This window comes from Mauremys mutica, chromosome 2 (genome assembly GCF_020497125.1).
Source record: "Mauremys mutica isolate MM-2020 ecotype Southern chromosome 2, ASM2049712v1, whole genome shotgun sequence".
In the NCBI taxonomy this organism is placed as follows: Eukaryota; Metazoa; Chordata; order Testudines; family Geoemydidae; genus Mauremys; species Mauremys mutica.
The window spans coordinates 129,534,250-129,561,161 of NC_059073.1; the positions used below are offsets into that span (position 1 = coordinate 129,534,250).

Sequence of the window (26,912 nt, forward strand, 5' to 3'; positions counted from 1 at the left end):
ACCTCAAAAACAAGATGAATCCTTTTTTGCAATGATGTCATCACTCAATTTGTTTTTAAAGATCTCTTTTCACTGTTGGATTTCAGTTCACGCTCTAGAGACTGACTTGTAACATCTATATTGCTTATCCTGAGCTACCATTGCACGTCAGGACTCAATTTGTGGGGCATTCGCCCTAGTATCTACCATATCTCTCACTGCAAAATCATTGTCACCCTTTCCTGGGATGGATACATGTGAAACATTCTCAGGAGCATCTGTACTCATCCTGAGACCTATTGGTTGTTGGGCTTAGTGTGCGGGTGCTGGGTGGTGTTGATGGTCTTTGATATACAAGAGGTTACCCTACTTGATCTGGTGCTGCGTTCTGGCTTTAAACTGTATGACTGAACCTCACTCCAATACACACCTGTCTTTAAACTCACGTGCATCTTCAGTACTGCGCACAGATATAAGTTCCCTAGAAGCTGCCTATTTCTTCCCCTGATATTGGTTACCAATGTGCCAGACTTCCAGGCCACTATTCAGTTGAGCCAACACCAACATAATCACACTTATCAAGCTTATAGTTTAGAAAATGTTTAAAGATTTTAAAACACAATTCAATCTCATGAAGACTTCCTGGTGAAAGTTCATAACATGTTTAACCTAATGTGCACTACAATCCAATGGCATCTTTTTACACAGAAGTTGTCAAAAAGTTTTTAAACAATGGTTTTGTCATTGAAAAATAGCCTTTTTTCCTAAAACAAAATTTCGCAATTCTAAGGAAATAATTCAGGGCTTTTTTAAATTAAACCAGAAATGAAAAAAGTTACTAGTCCCCCCAGTCCTCTTCCGCTGCCATCCTCCATTTTTCCCCCACCTGCAACTGAATACAACAGAACTTTTTTTTGGGGGGGGGGTGTATGTTTTATTATTACTTTGTTTTGTTTCTGCAGTTTTCCTTTTACAACTGTGCAACCTTTCACAAGTTCCAGAATGGCCAAACAAGCAAAGTATAATTCAGGCTATATTGCAGGTTTTCTACAGACAATACTTCATTGAAACATTTCCTGGAAGCAAGGTCTTTAAAACCACAGCTGTGCTCCAAATCTTAGGGCTTTCATTCAAAAGTGGTGGCTTTCCCTGACTGTCAGAATGGCCAGGAGTTGAAAACTAAAATCCGGATAAGAGCTGGTTGATTTTCTTTTTAAATAGAACATTTTATAAAAATTCCAATTTCTTGATAAGCACATTAAAAACAAACAGTTTTTCACAAAACCAAATAAATATTTATTATTATTATTATTTTGCAAAAGTAATTTTATTTACATTTCAAAAAAACCTGAAAATGTTTGAAGTGGTTTAGTCCCTACCATTCATGTATTTATGCACGTTCTTAACTTCATACTCATGAATATTCTCATTGCCACAATGGGACGATTCACATGCATAAAGATGAACATGTCCATTGGCTAGGGAACCAGGCTAGAATTAGGGAGACTTGAGTTCAATTTCCCGCTCTGCCACAGACTTCCCAGGTGACCTTGGGTATGTAGTTTAGTCTCTCTGTGACTCAGTTCCCTATCTGTACAATGGGGTTAATAGTGCTTCCCTACATCATCAGGATACTGTGAGGATAAATATATTAAATAGCAGGAGATGTTCAATTACTGCAGTGTTGCAAAAGTATGTAATTTAGATAGATACTTATGTGTTTGCAAGATTGGAAGCAAAGTCCACTAAACCACACATGGGAAACAAAAGAAACCCCAAAAATATTACAGAAGAAAAAAAATGTAATTAAACAAATGTACAGCAAAAGAAGAAGAAGAAAAGAAAAGAAAAGCAGAAGACAACTCAATTGTTGCTCAACGCAGCCTCCTTCTCAAACACTTTCATATTCCCAAACAAGACAGGGATATTTTACTTAAATTGTAAGACCCAGGCAGACACCAACTTTTTCTTATCTGTTTGTACTGCACCTAGCACAATGAGTTCCTGATCCATGGCTGGGGCTCCTGGGTACTACTGCAATAGAAATAAGAAATGATAATAATGTAAAGGTGTATGTGTCTGAGAGAAACCCAGGGATATGTGTCTGTATGCACAGTTGTATAGATATCTGGGTGGTGTGGGGAAGGAAGATGTGTGTCTGATCTGGTAAGTTTTCTTAAGGATTTTGCAAGACTGATATCACTGTCTTTATCCATGTACATGATATAAATTGCACATGTAACAAACAAATTTATCATGCAATTTTGATGTCCCTCCTGTCCTCTGCCCACCACTCCATCTCCCCTGGAGCTTATTCTAATAGCCCAAGTCCCTGGGGAGCTATAGCCAGCCACCTTTAAAGAAAAAAAATCAATAAATCCCAGAAAAGTTTCCCCCTTTCCACTCAAAAAATGGTGGATTTTCCCCTAAATAATTACACTCACCAGAGGCCTCATATGGGTCATACTCTGAATTAGACCAGATTTTCTTTCCATCAAAATGCCCCAGCTTTATCACTTATTCCTGCAAGTTTAAGTCACTGAAATGAGAGTTAGACTGCGGAAATTTCCAGATGTATCATTTGCCTCTTATCAGGCACTCATACGCCATGTATAAAAAAGGGGGGCAAAAGGCATTTCCTGAGATGCTTTCCACATTGCATTATATTTAATCACATTGATTACAACACCGTAGAGATGCTGAAAGGGGGAAGCATTTTGACTGTATTGTGGTTTCCTAGTATCTGCCAATCTAGTGATAAAATGAGTGCGAAACCTATCAGAGCAAATCAATATGTAACTACCTAGAAAGGGCAATTTAACTGTCTGTATCAGCTGGTGGTATTGTGAAACTTCTTCTCTCTCCCAGGAAGGCTTTATGTATAGTCACCTTGAAGGGAAAAAAGGGGAGCTGTCAACAAGCAACTGTCAAGAATATAAAATCTTTTTCTTTGCCTCCCTGTACATGTTTGATACATCAAATCCTGTCCATTGTATGAAGCAGTGCACTAAAAACAGAAATGTAGTGAGCCTCAAAGAGTGATATGATATGTCTAGCCAATTTAACACTATACTGTACACCAATCAGCAGAGCAATCTGTAATCTCTAATCAATTCTTATAGGTATGCATTGCTACAGTCAAAGGGTTGCTTTATATGTAGACTTGGCAGATTTTTTTTATAATTTCAACAGATAATATTGATATTTATTTTTAAGCTTTTTTGTTTATTGATTTAAATTTTCACAGTTATGCAACATTGTGGATTTTAAGCTTTTTATTTTTTATTTTTATTGATGTAAATTTCCACAGTAGGGGAAATTATGGAGTGAAACAGACAACAAGGGAAGTGAGACAATAATTATTTAATGACAGTAGACAAAGCTTTATAGTCATTACAACACAAACTATCAACCACACACCTATAAATATATACAAAGTAAATATCCTTAAATCCAAATATAATAAATTCTCAAGCAGCATTTTTCTTACTTTGCCTATCTGGTAATTTTCGATTAACACCGATGGAAAAAAAATGTCTTTTTTTAGTGGAGGAGGATTTACAGTGAAATTAACATTTACCAACATTTACCACAAAAAATCTAATCCTCCCAAGCCTATTTATATGTATTGCAATGGCAAACAGATTTAGTGTGAGCAAAATTATATTCTCAGTTACACCAGTCCAAATTGAAGAAAATGCTGAAGTCTCTCCTTTCTGTTTTCATACTACATAGTGGCAAAAACTCCTTAACCTCTCATAAACAGCTATATTTTTAACATGCCATGAGTTATGAGCCCCTCCCTTGATTAATTTACTTCAGATCTCATGGAAAAACTCAACCTCAAAATTAGAGCTCATATACTAATATGGAAGCAAAGATTCCTTTTTTTTGTGTGTGTGATTTGAGAGAGGGGATTAATGTCAGGATTATAATGGAAACTGAGTTTCAGCCTTAACTGTGCATCAACTTTCTTTACGTGTTCTCTGTTTACATGCATGAATTTCAACTGTAGGGGGGATGGCATCAACTTATAGATTTACATTGTCTAACAATTTCCATTAAAAAAAAGAAAAAAAAAGAAAAAACCTTATTTGGAAAAGCTCTTACAGATCCATAATTTTAAGGATGACTTTGAAATTTGGCATCAGGGTAGTCCTGGGGTCAAAGAGGTGCCTTTTGCTGGACTCCCGTAAATCCTCCGTTTGAGCTGAGTTACACAAAGTTAGTCCTTTAGCTCAAGCAGAGGCTTATGCTGCAGTGTTCAGATTTAGGGTTCAAACCCTTTAGGGTTCCGGATGCATATTGATTGGAAGGAGGGGTATATTAGTGTTGCACATAATCCAAGTTGGTTTTGACTTTTTTTCTTTTTCAGAAAAATAACCCTAAGAAATTACAAACAAAAATTATGTTAAAATAAAATTATTCAAATTGTAAAACTAAGCACTCAAAAGTTAGGAAATGAAGGATTTAAGGTTGTCTGTGAAATCTTATGTTGGTCTCTTTCTGCATATGCCTCATGATACACAACATGAACACAAACGACTTTTTCCACATGATCCTTCCCTCATTCAGTGCTTAGGAATGAATCAAGTTTGTACAGTGAATAAAGCTGTTATCTTTAGGATCAATTCCTTATTCATGCTAGAAATTGAGGTAGCTATAAAGAAAGAGACTGCAGCAACAGCAGGGATGATCTTGTGGTTAAGGCAGGTGAATGCCATCGAAGATAATGCATTTCTATTCCTACCTGTATCACACAGTTCCTCTGTGATGCTGAACAAGTCACCAAAGTTTTCAACACAAATTGCATGTTCCTCCTTTTCAGGGCGCCCAACTTGAGATCCTTGGGCCCTAAATTTTAGAAACTGTGAGCCCTTGCAATGGCAGCTGAAGGGAATGAGAGCTGTGAATGGATACTCAGCCCTTCTAGCAGTAAGTCAGTGTAGTCTGGAGAAATGTGCGCTGTCTTGGGAGTCAAGATATCCAGAGTTCTAATTCTAGCTCTATCACTGATTCAATGTCTGACATCAGACAAGTCACTATCTCTCTGTCTCAGTTTTCTCACCAGTAAACTGAGGATACTACTACTTACTCATCCGCCTCAATGGAATAGTAATGATGTGTGTACCTACAAGATGCTAAGTACTCAAGAAATCAGGCTCTAGATTTCTCAACATAGGGCAAAATCAATAAGTCACTGAAAATTAAAGTGTTCTTCCCCCAGTATTGCCCTTCACTCAGCTCTGAGCTGTCCTCCCTCTACCCCCTCTACATCCACCCTCAATCCCAAGCTCTTACCCAGAGAGGTGGTCAGGCTGAAGAGCACCATCCCTGCCAGGGGCCAGGCAGTTCTGGGAGCCCCAGACCTCCTCCTCCTCCTGCATCTTCACTTCCCTAGGAAACATCATAAGCTTGGATCCAATCCTCCAACCCTTCTGGGGACTGGGGTTTTCCGGTGCCCCAGGCTTTGCTTCTCCCTGGAGGTGGGGGCTGCCCGGTTCCCATGGGCATCAGAAGGAATGCAAAGGTGTGGGGAGTAGAGGGGGGGCAAGCAAGTGCATGGACTCACAACACCCATGACGGTGAGGCAGCTAGGCCAAATTTATAGCTCCACTCAAGCAGGGCTGGCTCCAGGGGTTTTGCCACCCCAAGCAGCTAAAAAAAAAAAAAAAAAAGCCGCAATCATGATCTGCGGCAATTCAGCGGGAGGTCCTTCGCTCTGAGTAGGAGTGAGGGACCCTCCGCCAAATTGCCGCCGAATATCTGAACGTGCCGCCCCGCTCCGGAGTGGCCGCCCCAAGCACTTCCTTGCTAAGCTGGTGACTGGAGCCGGCCCTGCACTCAGGGGCCAAGTGGGGTCCCCTACCTTCCCCACATTGTACCCCTGCTAATAGAGGCAGCAAGATATGCCTGCTGTTCTCCTGAGTATTATGTCTTTATGAGATATTCCGAGACTATATATCCCTAAATACCAATCTGTCAAAGAATTCTTAAGTTGTTCCATATATTAACACTGGTCTGTGAAAGGCAAAGTCATCTAACAGAACCTGTTAAAGAAACTGAATCCCAGGCAAAAGTCATAATTAGCACACAGTTCTGGTTGAAAGAATCTGAGACTCGCTTCAGCTGGAAAATCCCTAAGAACATTGTAAATGTTTGAAAGACTGCAAATTCAACACACCAGTCTCCATGACATGTTCATGGCTTTAGATTTGGTGGGCTGTCTTGTCCAAGCTTCTAACAGTCGTCCAGCTAGAGAGGGGTTCTAGGAGGAGAATAAAGCAAGAGAGTGCATCTGAGATGGTGTGGCTGCAGTGCCTGATTCCCTCATCAGTGTGCTGAGAGCACTGAGGGAAAAAGTAGGCGAATCTTTTATTTGCAAAGCACTATTTAAAAAATCTTTAGTGAACAATACTTCAAAATGTTTTGTAAAAGCAGCAAAAAGTCCTGTGGCACCTTATAGACTAACAGACATATTGGAGCATGGGCTTTCGTGGGTGAATTTCCAGGGGCAGGTATATATATGCAAGCAAGAAGCAGGCTAGAGATAATGAGGTTTTGAGGGTTCAATAAAAAAAAATCACACATCAAGAGCTCTCTCTCTCTTCCACTAGCACTGGTGAACTGTCCCAAATGTTATAGTGGAACTTTGTTTTGATTTGTTTTTTAAAGCAATCACTATATTTTTCACTCAGAAACTCTTGTACAATATATGATGTTCTGTTAACTAGGACTACTACTACTATAAAAATGGCATATTCTTAACTATCGGGTCTGCTGCTGTTAGAATACTTTTTAAAGCAGTTTAATCTAGATTCTATTCCTTCTTATGCATCTTTGATGGAGCTGTTTACTGTGTTTCAATCAGTTACACCTGTGCAAACCTATTATTGGCAGTCAGCTTACATGAGTGAAACTGAAGGCCAGATATGACCTGCAGAACCTTTAGTACTGGTTATGAAGAACGGGGAGGAAAGAACTCAGTTTGGTTAGGCCTTCAGTGCCAATAACAGACTTGAAAAGTGAAACTCATTGAAACACAGTAAACAAGTCTGCTGATGATGCACAAGAAAAAACAGAATCCAGTTCACTCTCTTGGGTGTTTTGGCTCTGCAGGGATAATTGGATTAAACTATATTAAAAACTTATTTCCAGTTTGCAGAGCGAGCAGTTCAGGAAAAAAAATATCCTTGGTTATCAATTGAGCATGTTTGATATGGAAATCATTGAGAATCAATAAATATAGATCCCAATCGCATCACCTTTGGGGCCGGTTTTCAGGATAGAGCCACGCTGGAAGAAAAATACATTCAAAATATTTCATGGTTGGCTAACTGCTAGAGCTCTGTGACATTTTCTAGATGACTAGTTTATTTGCCAAAAACTGCAATTTGGTTGACCTGAAACTATTTGTGAAATAGATGCAAATTCACCAAATAGTTTCAACCATTTTTTCCTCAGCTAGATTCCAAGGGGATTTTGGCACTGTTCACATAATGGGGGGAAGAGAGAGTGGCATCCTTATAACTTTTAGACAAGTTATTAGGGCACTCACCCAGGATTTGGGAGACCTATGTTTAATTCTCACCTCTGTCTGCTGTGAAGAAGTGATTTAAACTTAAGTCTCCCACCTGAAAGTGTCCTAACACCGGACTATACGAAACTGATGTATGTAGTCTGGTGAGAGCTTCTCTCAATCTTCCACGCTGTACAAAATGGTTGAAGAATCATTGGATCAGAGAGTGAGAATGATTCGCTAGCCCTGTGCTTAGAGCACTCACCTGGCATTTGAGAGATGCAAATTCAAATCAGTGCTTCAATGAATATTTAATTTAGAGCATCTGTGGATCTTCTGGTCATTCATAGAAAAGTAGGAGTGGGTGGATGGTTTGGAAATAATCTGAATTATAATCTTCTGGGCTAAATGTAAATATTATACATTTGGTTCAGAAGACAGAGATTAATATTCATAGTCTCAGATTGTAAAACCAGAAGGGATCATCTAGTCTAACCTGCTGTACATCTCAGGCTATAGAATTTCACCCAGTTACGCATGTATTGAGCTCAATAACTTGTGTTTGACTAAACATATCTTAGAGAAAGACACCTTGTCTTGATTTGAAGACATAAAGTTACCCCTCCCCCTCCAACCCCCCCCTCCACACACACTTGTACAGTTTGCCCTCAGGAATGAAGTCCTTCATAGAACCCTTATGATTCATATATCTGAATGCCACCAGGGACCACTGTGGACTTTTAGTCTGGCCCCTGGAATAACACAGGCTGTAGAATTGCACCCAGTAATTCCTGCATTGAAGGGATCTTTTAGAAAGACATTTTAAATGCTCTTAATTTAAAATGTCCATGTGATGATGAATTTACCACATCCCTTAGTTACCTGTTTCAATCATTGATTAAAGTGACTGTTTGATGCTGTGTCATGATGTGATTATTTCAGAACTGTGAAGATACCTGGGGATAATTCTGATGTCTGATAAGCCTGGATTCAAAGAATTGGGACAAGCAAATCAAAATCTATCCTGTCTCACAAAACACTGTGATGGGTTAGTACAGTAGGTTCGGGGACCACAACCCAGGGATATATCCATGGAATAGATTAAAGAGGAGAAAACCCTGTGCTTTAGGATCTAATTCTCAGAGTGTAGGGAAAAGCAACGAGCCTGCCACATCCCCAGGTTTGGCCCAGAGGCCCTGCAACCTGGAGTGCAGGTGACAGGAGAGGGTCAGCTGAATGGGGAAGCTGGAGGCCAAGGAAAATCCTGATCTCCAGAATCCCATCCCCAGAGTGTAGAAAGGAGAAAGTGGCCTCAGCAAGTGAGTTCACCAAATGTTGTGGACATCAGAAGAACTCAGAAGTTACTGAGTAGGCCCTTCAGCCAGTCCTAATAGAATGGAAATTTACCCCTCCCCTAGCAGCATCACCACCACTGGCACCTTCAAGCAGGAATTGCCAGCACATTTCATAGTACAGTACTCTAGAGAATTTGTAAGAATAGAATGCTGCACACAAGAACCATATGCTGGAAAACAGAAGATAAGAAAAGTAAATGTCATTTCCTTTTTTTAATATACAGTCACTTAGGTTACCATCACACACAGACTAGAGATGTTTAATTAAGAAGCTAGTGCTGATGTCACAAATTCAGATCAGGTAAATATATTACCATTTAGTACAGACATAAAACTTTTGCTTAAACACATAGGAATAGGAAATTAAACCAAACCAGATATTGCTGCTGTAATCCAGACTGAAGACATATTGCAGTTATTAAGCTGCCTTTAGACTTTTAAATTAGTTAAAATGTTAATGTAGTAGAATATTGGCTGCTGCAGTATCATTGTCTGCTTTAAATTTCAAGGGCAGTTATAAAATCTTACAGTGGGAACATTGGCTTATTTCCTACCTGTCACTAGATCTCAAGCTATTTTCTGTGAGGTCTCTGGATTGGCTGTGGGATCACAAACTATTATTTCAACTGTATGTTATCTGTATTTGTGATGGCAATTGAATTAGTTTCTCATGATTTGTGGACCATGTCTCTCCCCTTTTCTATCACCACCTTCTCTGTCACGTTCATGTGCAGATTTACCCTGAAAATAAGAATGTGAACAACCAGAGAGGAGTATTGGGTAGTGGTTATGTCACAAGACTGAGAGTTGTGATCCTTGGGGACCACCTAGTCTCTCTACCAATGCAAAAATATATGAACTTGTTTGAAAATCTGTGCTAAGGAGCATTCACACTAAACTCATTGACCACACCACTTGATTGCAAACAATCCCTGTGTGGTTTGAATATGAAGATGCTATAGAGTCCATGGCTTTAGGGATATCCTGGACTGGTGAACACCAAATGCAGTCTGCTTAGCTGCCTTTTCCCCCCTACATCCACAACACTAAATGTCCTGGCTTTCAGATGATCTAATATAATTTCATATTAAGTGAATTTCTAAATCTTAACTGTACTAAACAAAGTTTTAAATCTGGAACTATATACTTATCATAACTCTTTTGCCCTAAACCACAAGGAAAGCAGCATTATAAAGGTAGACTAAGGCCTGGTCTACACTAGGGGGGGGTTAAACTAAGGTGCGCAACTTCAGCTACGCGAATAGCGTAGCTGAAGTCGAACTACCTTAGTTCGAACTACTTACCCGTCCTCACGGCGCGGGATCGAAGTCCGCGGTTCCCCCGTCGACTCCGCCACCGCCGGTCGCGGTGGTGGAGTTCCGGAGTCGACAGGAGCGCGTTCGGAGTTCGATATATCGCGTCTAGATGAGACGCGATATATCAAACTCCAAGAAGTCGATTGCTACCCGCCATCCGGCGGGTAGTATGGACGTACCCAAAGGGTATGCCTACACAATGGAGACTATACTGGCATAGCTAGATATGCATATCTATACCCGCTTAGCCATGCGATGTAGAAGGTTTTTTTTTCTCTCTCTCTCTGTGTAGGAACACCACATCCTTGAATGAAATTAGCTATGTGAAAGGAAACACTCTTATGTTAACATAGCTGCATCTACACTGTGAGTTATGTTGACATAGTTACACGTCACACACAGAGATGTAGGTGGTGTGACCTAGTGATTAGAACAAGAGACTGGCCTAGCAGCAGAGCAAAATAAGAGGGCAGAACCAGAGGCACGGTCAGGAGAGAAACCAGCAGTAGGAGTCAGAAGTTCTGAAGAAGGTAGGGGAGATGGCTAGAGCACAGCAGACAAGGGTTGGAGCAAGAGCTGGTCAGGAAGCAGGTCTGACACAGCTATGGTCATAGGATGAATTAAGTAGCCACTGTGCTACTGTTGCTACAATGCTTAAATGATGATTTTTTTTTGGCCCTTCTGTCAAATCAAGGAGCATAGCTTCATAGTAGGGATTTATTGGGGCCACCTGAGTTCATTGTGTTGCTAGGCAACCAGACCTGGAGCCTACTGACTTCATGACATTACACTGGTCAGCAGTGTGTTTTTCACACTCCTGACTGACATAGCTATGCCAATATAATTGTTCAGTGTAGACCAAGCCTAAAACATCCTCCACAGCAATGCAGAAAAGTTTGTATGCTAAAAATTTGATTTATGGACTGAACTTTAAATGTACCGGGAGCTAGGAGGCTGAATACAATGCGTTTTGGCGGGGAAAGAAATAGTTTTTCATCTGAATTGCCTTGCCTCTTTCAAATACATAAATTGTACATGAAGTATAAATGAGCAGAGATGTGCTGAGATGACTGAGTTGAGGGTTCAGCAATACCTAAATTACTGGCATACTTTGTATGAAAAGACAAAACTAAATCCATCGTTGGTTTGGGCTTTAGCTTCATTTTTCACAGTCTATTTTTCAGTTTCCAAGTTTCCCCTACTGACATGTGATAGATTCAGCCCAAAATAATAATCTCCTTTTATGCTTCAATTATGTATTGCTTTGCTTCCATGACCAAGAAGAGAATAAAATAAACTGCATGCAAACCCCAAGCTCCTTTTCACAAATGATCTTATCAGAGCACACAATGAAACACACCAAGAACTGCCAGAATTCATAAAAAGACCATCCAAGCCGGCCCGTATGTTAAACTATATGTCAGAACACACAAAATCTTACCCTCTGCATTGGGCAAATAAGAGTAAAATTATACCGCAAACCAGATTTTATGGTAAAATACAGTGGAACGTAACAGAGGTGAAAGTAATAAGGCTCCATTGCAATTACTCTACAAAACTAAGGAATTCTATAGGGAGTGATGCCCTCCTGAAAGGATCTCGTAATACTCCTGTAGAGCACTACAGAAGGGTTATAGTTCCCTCAATAATTTTGTATAATAAATAAAAACCGTGGAAAAGTTGTAGCTTTCTATTACAAGCTATTGAATTTTTTTTCATAGGGAAGCCTCAAGCATTACTGTTATACATTGAGAAGCAGGTGGTAAAGGTAGACGAGCCCTAACCATTGCTGAAACACAAAAAGGAGGATCCAGGAAGTGTAGGATCACACAGAAAACCAGTCCACAGTACTAACAATATAAAGAGAGGAAAAGGTGATAAACCATCCGCCCATATTAACAAAAATGCATTTTTGGACATGTAGTAAACTGGCTTTATTTCTAGCGTATTCTTATATCACCCTGGATCCCTAAAAGCACCTTCACATCCACTCAGATTTGTATCTAATCCAGTACTCTCTCCAGTCCAACCTAAGCCCGGAATCCCCTAAGTATCTTCCCTCCCTGCCAACAAAGTTCCCCACACTGACTCACCACTCATCATCTTTGGAAAGAGAATCATGGCGGTTTTCAACCTCTTGATCCCTCTTTGGCAGTTTCCTCCTACTGTATCGTAGGGAAATGAAAGTTGAGCAGAGGGGCTCATAGGCTCCTCCTTTCCCCCTAAGGCAGCACAGTCTTCTCTCAGTTGCACCCATCACTGCTCTACAGTGAACATTGCTAAAGAAATCAACAGGTTCATGAGAGAACCGTACAGGTTCAGCAAATCCCACAGAGCCTGGGAGCATGGATAGGGTGAAGGTCACCATAACACCTTCTAACAAGCATTTAATAGCAAATGGGGCAGAGTGTGAATGGAGTGGGACAGCCTGGGAGGTCGGGTAGTGGGGGAGAGCTGCATGGGTGGAAGCAAATGAGGTGGGGCCCGGAGGATCCAAAATTAGGGCCTGGGATGAAGACAATGCAAGAATAGTGTATTTTAAAATCATTACTGCATGCAGGCAGAGTGCAAAGCTTTCAAAACCAGTTGTATACTTTACTACAATATCTGCCACCGTGCAGGATATGTCTACTGCTCTCTTTGTGCACCCTCCTCCCACTTCTCTCTTTCCTTTAGCAGCACCAAGATTTCTGCTTCTCACCTCATTTCACAGAAGAGCAGGTCTCTCTTCTAAACTCCCATGACTAAATCAAGGTTCTCTCTCTCTCTATTTGTCCATGACAACGTCTTTAGCCACAAGTGGCTCCTTTGGATGGGTTGGGTCCTTCTTTCCCTTTTCAGCTCTGACAGGAGTTGAACAGAAATGAATTGCAGATGACATGTTCAGATTCAGATGAAGTGTGGCAATTTTGGATTCAGGTAAGTATTTGTAAATCTAGCTATATAATTTGTCTGTGTCTAGTAGAAGCCTAGATCATGGTTCTCCTGTCACTTGCATTGATTTTATGCCAGCATAACTCCATGAGTTACTCCTCAGTTACACAGACATAAATGAGCTGATAATCAGGTCCTTACTGTACAGTTTAGATACATCTGAAATATGGAGGGTGAAATTTCAGTCAGGGGAAAACAGGCAGAATACCTCCTTGCTCTCCTCTAATTGTTTCCTCTTCAACAGCAACCTTCTGTAGCCATATTGCTGTCTTTTACTTTCTACACCCTGACTACTTCTTCTGCCATATCATGCCTACAGCACATTAGGATTACTTCTCCTCCTTCAACAACGTTAACACCCTTTTTTATCCACCCATTATAAGGAAAGTATTTTTTTAATTCTTGCTTACTAATATTGCATACATAACCACAAATATTGCTGGTGTCTAGACTCTTAAAGGCCATATAACTAACTCAATTAGCAGTTGTTAAAGAGGGAATGTGGCATTAATATGAGGCCAACTGCTGAGATCTTTCTGCTCAATTTTATATTAGAAATAGTAATATCCCTAGTAAGATGATACTGACTAGGGTCAGCTACATATGGATTTTTTCTGGAAGCAACACCTTTTTATATATTAGAATGGCACATGAATTTCCCATGTTGCAGAAACAGATAGAATAGAAAATATAATTTGAAGTGTATGCTTATCCCATTTAAGTGGGAATGGGGTGTATTTTCAGGGGGGATTTCCATTTCCATATTTTCAAAGCATGCTCAATTATTCTCTCATCTAACTCCCACCACCACAAATGTCTTTGTGTCTAACAATCAGCAAGAGAAATCACATTGAGGATGCCTCCAAGTAGCCATGTAGCAGACCTGCAGAAAAATATTTGTATAAGAGTAAGAATAATATTAATAGAAACAGAACAGGATCCTTAAAGTGCATTGTCTGAGCTATGTCTTAATAATAGCTTGACAATATATTGTGTCTGTAACACATATATATTTCAAATCATATTTGTATGTGACCCACTGTGGGCTTCCTTTGGTGTAACTGAATCTTGAAATGTTGTAGAAGTATTTCAAATTTTAAATATCTAAATACTTTTCTAGAAGAGAAGCAATAGTGTGATAGTGGATTAGTGAAAATTAAATTATAGGACATTGGTGTAATTGTATTTATAACTAGATTCATTTGGCTATAAAGATGTACAATACTATATGCAACAACTCTAACAAAAATAATGCATTTAGATGATAATGGTGCCACTGCTCCATTTTACAAAGTAAGTATTTTATTTCAGTGAGGAAACCAGAAAACTGCTAAATAAAAACAACACAATGGCAATGTCTAAAACTATCATACAAGTTTCCTATGTATTATATCATAGGCAAATTAATTTTCCTGCAGTTTTTAATACAAGTAGAAAGATTTGTACATTTGCTAGAAAACAAGGATGCACTATGTTGTGATAGTGTTGCATATTATACTTCCAATAGTGTTATTGACAGAGCAATGACAACGGGATATGGAACCTTTTATCACTGCCTGACAGTTCAAACATAGCTCACAATCAGTAATGTCTGGACATCAAATACTGCCTGGTAGTCAACATGAAATGAGCAGATTGTCTCCACACAATTCCTAGTGGGCAGGTGGTCTCTAAAACCAAAATCACTATTGAAACTGATTGACAGCTTTGTGACCAGTTTCAGATGAGAGGTCAAGGATACTTAACTGTTATGGAGAGGTTAAAGTACATTGAAGAGGCAGCATGAGCAAACTTTAAAAGTCACTGTTAATTCTATAAGTGATAAAAGAACAGATAGAGGACTTTACCCTCCAGGATGGCCAAAACTCTCATGAACATTGAACTAGGCTTAAAAAGGAAAAAAAAAAGTTGCAATGTTCCAGCTGTTGTTTTAAGATGGGCTTTGTGCAAAGGAATAGTTTATTTCATTTAATCTTTCCTTAAATAATGTATTTGACTATTGAAAAGTTTAGTTTGTTGTAAATACTTCAAGTGATATTTCCAAGAGCTGAATCATAAAATAAAAAGAGCTGGTTGAAATCTGGAATTTCTATTCTGTCAGAAATTCTGACATTTCCAAATTTGTTTTCATTTGCAATTATAATGAAAACAAAAACAAGCAAAAACAAACAAACAAACAAAAAATCCTGCAAAATATATTGTTCAAATTGTGTGTCTGTTTGTTTCAGGTCAAAACATTCTATTTCAGTAAAATCAAAATGTTTCATTCAGGTTTCAGATAGTATAATATAAAATAAAAAGTATTGATTATTCAACAATATTTTATAATATTCAAAATTAGAATGAAACATTTTGATTGTATTGAAATGCAACATTTAAATAAAAGATTTAAAAAAAATCTTATTTGAAATGAAAAATCAAAACATTCCATTCTAAGGTTGAAATAGAACATTTTCATCTTATTCAAATTATTTTTTTCGAAACAAAATTGTTGAAGTTAACACATTCCCACAAAAGATATATTTTTCAAGAAAATGGCATTTTCCAATGGAAAAATATGTTGTTGGAAAACTATGGAACTACTATAAAAATAATGTAACAGCTCATAATTAGCGCTATAAGAAACATACAAAAATAATATGTACAACCAGGTAAAACTATTTTGCTTTTGGGGCTTTGTATGGAATATAAAACTATCTTACTGTTTACTAGAAATATTTCACTGAGTTTCTAAATTTTAGCATCAAGTTCCTATGCTCCATAAGAACAGTGTAAAGAAGTGATGAGCATTCCTCAAAAATGTTCTCAGTTGAGGTGTAATGTAATCATCCCAGAGCCCATGGATTTTTATACAAAGTATATACAAACTATCTAAATTTCTTCCTTCTCTATAAGTAGGCGAGCATTCTCACAATAATGATCTATACATAGCACCTGAAGATTGAGAAACGAATATTTTGCCTGCATATTACCTTCTGCTGTGACCCTCTTTAGATTTTATCTACTAAGGAAGGTTCAAGAGAGGAATTGGAAACCCCTAAAAAATACTTTGTTGCTCCCTGATGTGGTGATACTGTTGCAGAGTTCAGTGTTACTGGATGTGCTGTATTTTATGTAAGGTGTAAGGCAGAGATTCAGATCACACCGGGCCATTAAAAACTCCATGATACTTTTTATAAGAAGAGGAATATTAAATAAATAAAATCTGCAATTTGGTAATTACATTCTCTCTATTTAAATACCCCCATGCAGTCTCACAGGGATGTTTTATTTGTACAGCTGCCTGGGGAAGAGACTTCCAGGTCCACAAAAAAAGTCATGTTTTTGGAAAATTTGTTTTTCCAAATTGGTACAAATCTCTAAAAACTTTTTTTTGTGTGGACCTGTGAGTCCATAATATTTTATTTTAGGAACACCAAAACCTTCCCACGGTGGAAACATTTTGATGTTTCCAAAATGACACATGCTCTCTGGGTTTCCAGGCTCCTCAGGATCCTAGTAACTGGAGCTCCCAGGCTTTTCAGCTTCTCAGTATCCTGCCAGGCAGGTAGCCAAGAAGATAAGGACCCTGGAAGCACAGGAACCACCAGCTCCCAACCTCCACACCACAAGGTCTACCAAGACGCTAAATAGGTGGACTAGTGGATCAGAATCCATGCAGGTGTCCATCAGTTTCAATTTGGCAAATTGGCATTTATTGAGTGTGAACAATGTGTTGAGCTTTATGCAAACATACAGGAAGACAATCCCTTCTCCAGGGGCCTTACAGTCTCAATTAGATACAGGCAAAGCAGTGCAATATACCTTCTACGAAGACTGATGGTCAAAACATCAAGTGGGCTCTATGTACTGTCCCTTCTATTCTGTTTTCTGTTTTTAATTAAAAAATAATTTACTAATGGTGGATCATCAAAGAAAGGAGTCATGAAAGAAATGTATGTCAAGAAGGGATCTGAATGAGGAGAGGAAAGTCACATGGAGAACAGTGGGCCAAATCCAACTCTGACTTTCCATTGACTTTAGAGGGAGTTGGATGGTGCCCCGGCAAAAGGAATGGATTCTCAGGGCAGAAAACAACATAGAAGATATGAAGATGAAAATGGGCATTCTCTAGTTCATATGCTGTTATACGGTGTCATTGTCCACTAATTTAACAGCTGCAGATATTCAGTGCAGGAGGTGGGTGAAGCAATCTTTCAGTATCAAGATTGTATATCACTTCCTGTTTGAAAAGGACTGTAATGAAAAGCATTTTGTAAATTTGAGTTTTTATTGTTATTAGCTTAACTTAAAACATTTACAAGGCAAGATACAGTACAAACTTCTTTTTAATATGAATGATTTTAAAAGTGACTGAAACCAGAGTTATTTGGCAAAACATACAAAGATAAAAAATGCTTAAGCCACACTGAAAGGACTCTTCAAATGAAGAGCATATAATGTGTAGAAAATCTTACTATTTAGATCTTTGAATAAGAATTAAAGCTTGCATTGACGTGGTGATATAATTGCCAGATGCAGCCGGGCAGCACAGAAGATTGAAATGACTTCAGTGACTTTATTGACTTCAGTGGGATTGCATTCACTTATATCAGGGTTGAATTTGGTCCTAAGGATCTTGAGGATTCATCAGTGATGTAATTAAAATAATTGTCCTTAACTAAAAAAATAACAGTAAAAAATAATATTTTGAAAAGCACAAAGCACATAAGCTTAATGAAAGCCTAGGGTGAAATACTGTCTCCACTGAATTCAGCAGCAAAACTTGCATTGACTTTAATAGGGCCAGGATTTCGTCCCTGACTTGAAAGCCTTCCACAGGTAGAACTCCTTTTAAAGTCAGTGGGAGCTCCAGAGGTGAAATTAAGCTGGTCTGGTCCAACATACTGGCAAGAGCTGGTATGCCGTGCTGGACTGGACTGGCTTCTCCGGCGGTGATTTAAAGGTCCCAGGGCTGCAGCCACTGCGGGGAGCCCTGGGCCTGTTAAATCACTGCTGGAGCTCCGGCAGCTGGGCTCGCGTGGGGATTTAAAGGGCCTGGAGTTCTGGCCCCTGCGGGGAGCTCTGGTCCCTTTAAAGCACTGCCCGAGCCCCACTGACCAGCAGCCAGACCCTCTGGTCCTTTAAATCACTGTCAGAGCCCCGGGCCTTCTGCAGCCAGGCCCGGGTGGGGATTTAAAGGGCTCAGTGCTCCTGCAACTGCAGAGAGCTCCGGGCCCTTTAAATCACCACCGGAGCCCTGCTGCCACTGGGCTACGGTGGTGATTTAAAGGGCCCGGGGCTCTCTGCAGCAGCTGGAGCCCTGGGCCCTTTAAAGTGCCACCCAAGCCAGGCTGCTGGAGACCCATCAGGCAGGTTCCGGCAGGGATTTAAAGGGCCCAGCACTCCCCGCAGCAGCTGGAGCCTCTGGCCCTTTAAATTGCTGCCAGAGCCCCGGGGCTCCTGCAGCCGGGTTCAAGCGGGGATTTAAAGGGCCCGGGGCTCCCCGCAGTGGCAGGAGCACTGGGCCCTTTAAATCTCCGCCTGACCCCTGCCGTCCTGGGCTCCTGCAGTGATTTAAAGGACCCAGAGCTCTGTGGCAGCTGGAGCCCCGGGCCCTTTAATTTGCCCCTGACACATGGGGCTCCCAGCTGCCTCTGCAGCTGGGAGCTCTGGGGTGATTTAAAGGCCCTGGGGCTCCCAGCCACAGCGGGAGCCCCAAGACCTTTAAATCCTGAAAGGTCCCGTCTCTTCCAGTTGAGGCCATGTCCCTGCTCAGGACTCCGGTGTACCAGTAAGTCCTTTAACTTACTTTCACCCCTGGGGAGCTCCACATACAGAACGCTTTTAGAATCAGGCCCAACATGTGTATTGTATAGAGTCAGATGCAAGATCAGGCCCCAGATAGATAGATAAGTAGTCCTATTAGCTCTGAACTAATGTACACATGTTCTATAGCCTGGGAATTCCAAACAAATCCAATTAAACACCTACCAGGAAAAACATCACTAAACAAGTTACATGGATTTAAGTCAGCCGTTATATACTTTGAACAGTGCACAGATACAAGAAAGAGAAGAAGAAACAAGGGACAATGACAGAAATTATATCCAAAATATACCAAGTATGTTAATTTATTAATGCATGAAAACTGAGTGTGCAAGTTCCACATATGTAGCTGCGGTCAACATTACGGATAAAATAAGATGACAGTGCCCATGGAAATAGCACTTGATGACCTGTTCATTATCAATGTTTCTGATTTATTTAACACTAACCTGCTTTACTTTAACCTAGGCATTCAGATAAATCCATTTCATTCTTGAAATGAAATTCATCATGACCAATTTTTTTTAATTATCTTTATGCATGGCATTTCTTTATACTCCACATGCTGTGGATACCAAAATACCAAAACAGCATTTGGACCTTGTGTGTGCGTGTGTGTGTACAAAGGAACAAATCCAAATACCACATCAGTATTTTGAGATACTGTATGTTGTGTATATATATAGGTTTCACCATTGAGCCAATGCTACATTTATACTATAGCTCATATCCTGCTTCATTTGCTCATGTAAGATATTCCATTATACAGACCGAATCATACTTCCCTTGATGTAATTGCAGGATCAGGCACTATGGGTGTAATCCTGGCCCCCTGGATGTCAATGGTAAAACTTCCATTGATTTTAGTTGGGTGAAGATTTCACTCTATCCCATGTAAACCTTAGGAATGTTAGTAGCCATTAACTACAGTAGTGCAACCAATGGTTTGAAGTATAGTATAGGTCAGATACAGGTGGCATTAGCATTGTCCTCACACCATAACTATTTCATCCAGTTGCCCTACAGTAAACAAGGCCACATGGATAGTATGAGTAACATGAACAGGTTTGGGCCCTTGGAAGAGGGGAAAAAATAGGTACTTAATGCAGAATTCAGTACAGTGACCCTTTATATCAGTAACTCCATCTTTTAGCATTTTATTCCTCATTTTGGCAAGAACCCAGCCAGTCAGAGTATTAAGAAGATGTAACAGCACAAGATGCAGAGACAGAAACTGTTAGAGCAAGAGTGGTAGCATGAACATATCAGCAGAAAAATAAATGGTATTGAGGAAATTTTCTGGAACTAGATCTTGAAGAACACCTACTTGAAGAACACCTACTTATAACATATAGTGTTTTTTTTAGGTTGATGAGTGCCTGTTTAAAAATGGACAGAAGGAATCTTTCTTTTAATGTGGCTTTGTCTAACCAAAATAATATCGTGGCACATCAAGTTATCAAATCCTGGTCAGACGCCAATAGGATGGGATTTCTTGATGATGAAAACTGTGCTGATTACACATCACAGATGTCCTTAAAAAGGAAATGTATTTCCATGTATTATGAGGATGAGAACAAGAAAAATAAAAAAATTTAGCCATGTGGCATCCCTTTAATTTTAACAGGAAGAGAGCTGCTAAACTCCATGCAATGCTCTGAAAGTTTACCCCCTAGTGTTCTTGAAAATTGTTTCTTGTATACAGAGGGGACCAGGGGGCGTGGGAAGGGAGTAAATCATTAACTGAGATAGATGAACCTCAAGAAAAAATTGGAATAGAACTGTAAGGTTCTTCACTTAGAACTTTTACATGTGCTTTTGGGAATTTCAGAAAGCTCTAATCCTTAAAGCTGATCTGTTCATCACTGGTATAAAGCAATTGGTTCTATTCTACACATAAATACTTATTTAATCTTACAAAAAGGACTTGAGATTTTTAGATGTCTCTTATCTTCAATAAGGAGACTTCTCTGGGTTTCTGGACAGACTGTTGAAAGACACATCATTTTTATTATCATTGGGTTATTATAAATGTTACTGTATTATCTTCTACATCCCCTTGTGTCCTTATGAATTTGTTTAGAGATATTTTATGTGTGACTGAGTCTCAAATTTGTAATTTTTCCAACAGTGAGACAGAAGATAACCACTGCTGACCCCAATTACAGTCAAGATTTGTACAGACTTATTCATATATGCTGAATGATTTGGTCTGTAATAACAATACATATATTTATAGAATTCTTCTTTTCTACCTCCCTGAAGCTACACACTGACCAAGATAAAGGAGATGGAAATTTAAAATACATATTAACAGGAGATGGGGCTGGCAGTCTGTTCGTTATAGATGAAAATACAGGAGATATTCATGCTGCAAAGAGATTAGACCGAGAAGAAAAGTCCCTGTATGTGCTACGTGCCAAGGCTGTAGACAGAAAGACTGGAAGACAAGTGGAGCCGGAATCCGAATTTATCATTAAAATCCATGATATCAATGACAATGAACCAAAATTTACAAAGGACATGTACACTGCCAGTGTTCCTGAAATGTCTGGAGTTGGTAGGTATAACTTATCCTTATATAAACTATAAAAGGGCTTTTGGGGATTCAAGAACAAAAGTCACTCCTCCTGAGGAGAACTGAGAGATTATTATTTGGTGTATTTAAATAATAGTACAAGCTTCTGTGACTATTCATTCAATAACTCCTGTGGCCAGGAACATATCACTACTGATCAGAAACCTGGTTTTGCTTATTTGTTTCATTTTCATCCACTTGTTATGCCTTTTTCCACACCACGGGCTTCTGTATGGCTGTTTTAAACTCGTCACAGCCAAATGGGAATGTATACACAATGGTCTTATCAGTTACTACCAGCTACTTTTGCAACACTTCAAAATACCACTTCTGTAACATGTCCAACTAGTGTTTGTATAGGAATATTAGCATTCCAATCAATTGGACATTTCTGCATCTTTACACACAACAATCTGTAAATATATAAGTAAAGAAATCATTTATGTATCAAAATATGTTCTTATTAATATCTCAACCTCATTTTGCTCATTCCCACCCCCACAAAAACATTCTATCTGGCTGTCTCTGTCGAGAGCCCCACTACATACGGGAGGGGGGAGGGAGAAAGGAAAGAATGACCATTTCAGTCTAAGGAGATTTTTCTAAATGCAATAAATGTTTTACAGCTATTCACAATGGCAGCATTGAAAAGCAAAACATGAAGTGCTTATAAGTAGTAGGGTGAGGAATATGTTCTCAAAGGAAAATAATTCTCTGTTCTTTGTTTATGTAATGTAATGCTTTAGCTATTATCGACCAGCATGCCACTATAAGTAGTCATCAGAAGCTGTCATAATTACCTAAGAGTCTAATTGTTTCTCAAATAGAGATGGTCTCTCCAACAGAGATGGGTGGATATAAAACACACATGCGAAGTGGGGCAACTGGTTGTTGTGGATTTGTCTGTTGCTTAATCACTGTGATTTAATGTTATGATCTGCTGTATCAGCTCTGCAAAATGGCATCGGTGAGAGTGACAATAAAGTACCAATATGCATTTCTGACAGATACATATGTTCTCAAAATAACTTCAAGAAACTCATCATTGTCCTTGGCAGCAGTAGCACAAGTATGAAAACATTACACCAAACTTCATTTTGTTGACATGAAAGGCAAATTCCTGCATTAGTTTATGAGCTATAAAGAACACAAATAATGGTTCTCTTAAAGAGATATGGAAAATAGGGATTAAACAGAATTATTTAAAATTATGAGGTGAAGTTTATTTTGATAAAAGTCTGTAAAGAAAAAGGTTTTGAGAATGTATCTATAGTTTTTCATTTCCAATTTATTTCTAAAGAAAGAGCTGCACTGGAATAGTTCGGCATCAAAAACAAAGTGCCCAGTTCTGATCTCATGTACATCAGTACAGCCCCATTAGAGTCAGTAGGGAATGTTAGAGAACAGAATTGGATCCAGTTTCTTGGCAGTGGAGGCTGCTGCCTATGAAATGTCCAGAGACTATGGTGGTGATGGTAATATAAATCTATATGGCTACAGTAGCTAGAGCTCAGAGAATGGCTCTGACAGAACGAGCACAGGGGAGTTTGGCAGTAAGGGTAGTAGGTTGCTTAATTAGTTGTTTGTAGATAGAAGTAAAATCAGCTGAAAACAAACAGTTTATTATGCAGAATGCCTGACCACTTGACTTGTGTCCGAATGACATACGTGTATGACGGGTTTAAGCAGACCCTGGCCCTTAGAGCCCCACTACTGTACGGCATCTTGAGGCAAGAGCTGATTGAAGGGATGTACAGACAGAGGCCAGATTCTGAAGACACTGAACAGAAACACCCTAGGCAAGGCACAACTTAGAACAGTTTTCTCTATTCCTCTTGCTCAGAAAGCAGATGGCAGATTGAGAAAGGACCTGTGTGGGTTGAATGGGTAAACTTCCTTAGATGGGATATGCTTTCCAGGAGACTGGAGTACACTTGTGAGATTTAGACAGGCTGTGACAGTATGGAATTTAATAATTCAAAATACTGTCAACAGGCTATGTGGTGATCATGAAAACCATTCAGTGAATAGCATATTAGGTGTGAAAGTCATGGATCTTTTGAAAGAACTTGGGTTGTTTAACTTAGCAAAAACAAGGCTGAAAGGGATGATGTTTGCTTTCCATAAAAAACGTCATGGGGGTAAGCACCATGGAGGGAAAGGAACTATTTAAGCTAAAGGACTAAAATAGCATAAGAACAAATGAGTATAAACTGTCCATGAATACATTTAGGCTGGAAATTAGAAGGTTCTAACCATCAGAGGAGTGAGATTCTGGAACAGCCTCCCGGTAGCTGTAGTGGGGGCAAACAGCATAACTTGTTTTAAGATGGAGCTTAATAAGTTTATGAATGGGATTATATGATGTGGTTGTCTGAGATGGCAGGAGAATGATCTTGAGGACCCCAGAAGTCCCTCCCAGTCCTATGTTCCTATCTAGTTAAATCAAGTTACATAAATTTAAGCCAATTAATAGCTCACAGACAGAAAAGGCATACCAACATATAACACATATATAGTATTAAAATAATATATTTCATTTCTGTGGCACCTTTCTTCTTGTAGAACTTTACTAATTTTACATAAACATGAATCATTTCACCCACCATTGGACTGTAAGCATCTCTGATGTAGAAAGACAGCAACCATATGGAAAACTAGTACAGCAGAGGAGGTGGGATGGAACTTGGCTAGTAATATTGGAGTAAGCCCTCATCTCCCCAAAATAATATGGGAACTTTAATGTGCACACAAGTACAGGACCTTAGTTTTTATAATGTCTTATTTGAAAGAACACAGTGCACAGTGCACTCAGTGCCCATTCTATAGCCCTCAGAGAGATAAAGGGCCAAGCCAACACTCCTGAGATTCAAATCACTGGTTCTAACTAATCCAAGTCATTCAGACCTGAAACTCAGAATCTCTAAGCCACCTGTAGGAGGGGACGCTAACAGCTTAGCAGGTGAGGGGTCACAGGAGTTGAAGTATGATAACTAATAACCAGGTGTCATTCCCATAAAGCAGGGTAGATTTCAAAGAAGAGCCAAGGGAGTTAGGTGCTCATCAGCACATCCCAGCTGATACTAGTGAGAGGCACTTAGTTATATCACCTTGTGCCATGATGAAAACTTTCCCCTATTAACTGGTCCCCATGGAACCAGAAGGATGTGAGAAAAATATAACTTTGTAACCTCCTTTCCAATGTGTTTAAATGGCATTTGTAATCTGTTCAAAAGGTCAGGGAACTAGCTTAGAACTTGGGAGACTACAGTTCAAGTCCCTGCTTCACTACAGATGACCTTGGGCAAGTCACTTACCCTCTCTGTGCCTCAGCTTCTGATAGAACTTCCCTAACTCACAGCAGTGTTGTGAGGATTAATACATTGCAGACTGTGAGGTCCTCACATACTAAGATAGATTCAATCCTAGCAAGTGTACAAATTTCCGACCATGATTGATGACAAATGTGTGGTTTCTCTCTTTATCTCCCCCATATAATATATTGCAATACCATTTGTGTGGATATCTTATTGGGTCCATTTTATTTCCAATTATTTCTGCATATAAAAGAGAAAGTGTTTCTGCAGCTGACTAGCTCAGATCTTTACATTCATGTTAAAAGTGCTTTTATCACACTTATACTCAGAAATTGTTTGATGTATCCATTTTCCTCCCTTTTACTTGAGTATTTGTTCAAATATAGAATTCTAACTTTTGGACAAAAATATGACTGGCTTGAAGTCCACACATCAGCACTTTTCACTCACACCTAATGATGACACTGCAGGGAAATACTAGGGGACACATTCTGCACTGTTAGCAATGCCGTCCTTTGGATAAGATGTTAAATCAAGGTTCCTTCTCTCCCTTTCTAATTGATACACAGGTAAAAATCCCATAGGTACTCTAAAAATAGTAAGGGACAGATTCGTTGTTCTGGCCAATATTTTCTCTTGCACTATACACACGTTTTAAGGTCCAAGACTGTGACCTGTTATCAGCACCATAACAAATATGGTTTTCCTTATATAATAACTGCACTTCAATTAGCTAACCCATTGTTTCACAAGATGTTTCAAATAATGGCTCCAGTAAATCTTGTTCATGGGAAGATATATGCCAGAGGGGTAAGAGTGTAAGGAGCAATTTATCTACCCCCAATGCAATGTAACCATGCAGGGAACAGCCATTACTGCGCTGCAGATGCAGGAGACTGCAATCGTTGGGATCAGTTACCGCTGCCTGCAGTGCTAATTACTCATGTCTGAGACAGGCATATGTGAGTCATACCCCATCCAACAGCAACAACAGGACCATTCAAGAAATACAACAGAATAGAGAGACACCATGCTGTCTAGGGGCACTTGGAAATATTACACCAATAACAAAATGTCTCCCTCTCTGCTGCACTGGAGCACAGAGTCCTCCCCTTTCCTAGTACTCCACACCACATAAATTCATAATTTAGCCCTAGAGGACAGAAAAACACTTTATGAAACTAAATTCTAACCTGCTTCAGAGTTTACTTTGGGAACATTCCTTTCTGCATGGGGCTTCCTGCATTTTGGTTCAGCAGCAGTTGGTAGTAGGTTTCTGGCACAAACTGGAATTGATTAGTCCAATTTTAAATATATTTGAATACAAAAACTAATTCCAAAAAAAGATAAAAACACATTTATATTAGGTATACACACACACATACGTGTATATATTCATTAATTATAGTTCACATTTTATTCTCCCTCCTTCAAAGCCTGGGGCAAATCTTGCAGTCTTTACTTAGGCAAAACTTCCACTGGAGTCAAATGGAAACTAAAGTTGCTCAACCATTTTGAAAAATAATGCCACTTATTTTGGGTGCCTGAGTATGAATTTCAGTGGCTAACTTTAGATATCCAAGTTTGAAAATGTCAGGCCTATTGTCTAACGGCATGTTAAAATGAAGCATATCAAATGTGTCTGTTTTGTAAGCAGAATACAAAGGCAATCTCCTTCCACCAGACTTCCCTTTCAATTAGAGTATTTCCAAAGTGTGCAAATAAGATCTGTTTTTTAGTGCAGTGCAAAACAATATGCTACAGCTTATTTGAATACAATATAAATTAACATAATGAAGCATCACACACAACACAGCATAGACAAAGATGCTTTGAACACAATGTTCAGTGATGATAAAGGACACATCAAATAGACTAATCACAGTATAGAAACAAAGAGCCAAGATTCTGACATCCTCACTTAAGTTGAGTAGAATGTTTTTTTCCCAATAGCAGTCTCACTGATTGCTACTCAGAAAGTAAGGTGTTATGTGGTTTTAGTGATGGTGTCAGAATCTGGCAGCAGGTCTGCTGCAACAAAACCGTGCTGACCTAACAGTAGTAAGCATCGGAAAGGAAAATCTCTCCCCATAGTCCATCTTGCTC

General features: G+C 39.3%; 1 protein-coding gene and 1 long non-coding RNA gene across 3 annotated transcripts in view; one reads left to right on the forward strand and one right to left on the reverse strand.

Moving 5' to 3' along the window:
* The window catches only part of CDH9 (cadherin 9), a 107,360-nt gene that overhangs the window by 40,325 nt on the left and 40,123 nt on the right, over positions 1-26,912 (forward strand). Inside the window, exon 3 of one of the 2 annotated variants that reach the window (XM_045007966.1) lies at positions 21,177-21,471. In XM_045007966.1, the coding sequence (XP_044863901.1) occupies positions 21,177-21,471 (295 nt within the window). Of the gene's footprint in view, positions 1-21,042; positions 21,472-26,912 lie in introns of both variants that reach the window. The other variant, XM_045007967.1, reaches the window with a different exon arrangement.
* The window catches only part of LOC123365254, a 31,293-nt gene continuing 30,410 nt past the window's right edge, over positions 26,030-26,912 (reverse strand). The window contains exon 3 of the long non-coding RNA XR_006577497.1: positions 26,030-26,092. This is a non-coding gene — a long non-coding RNA (uncharacterized LOC123365254). The remainder of the gene's footprint in view (positions 26,093-26,912) is intronic.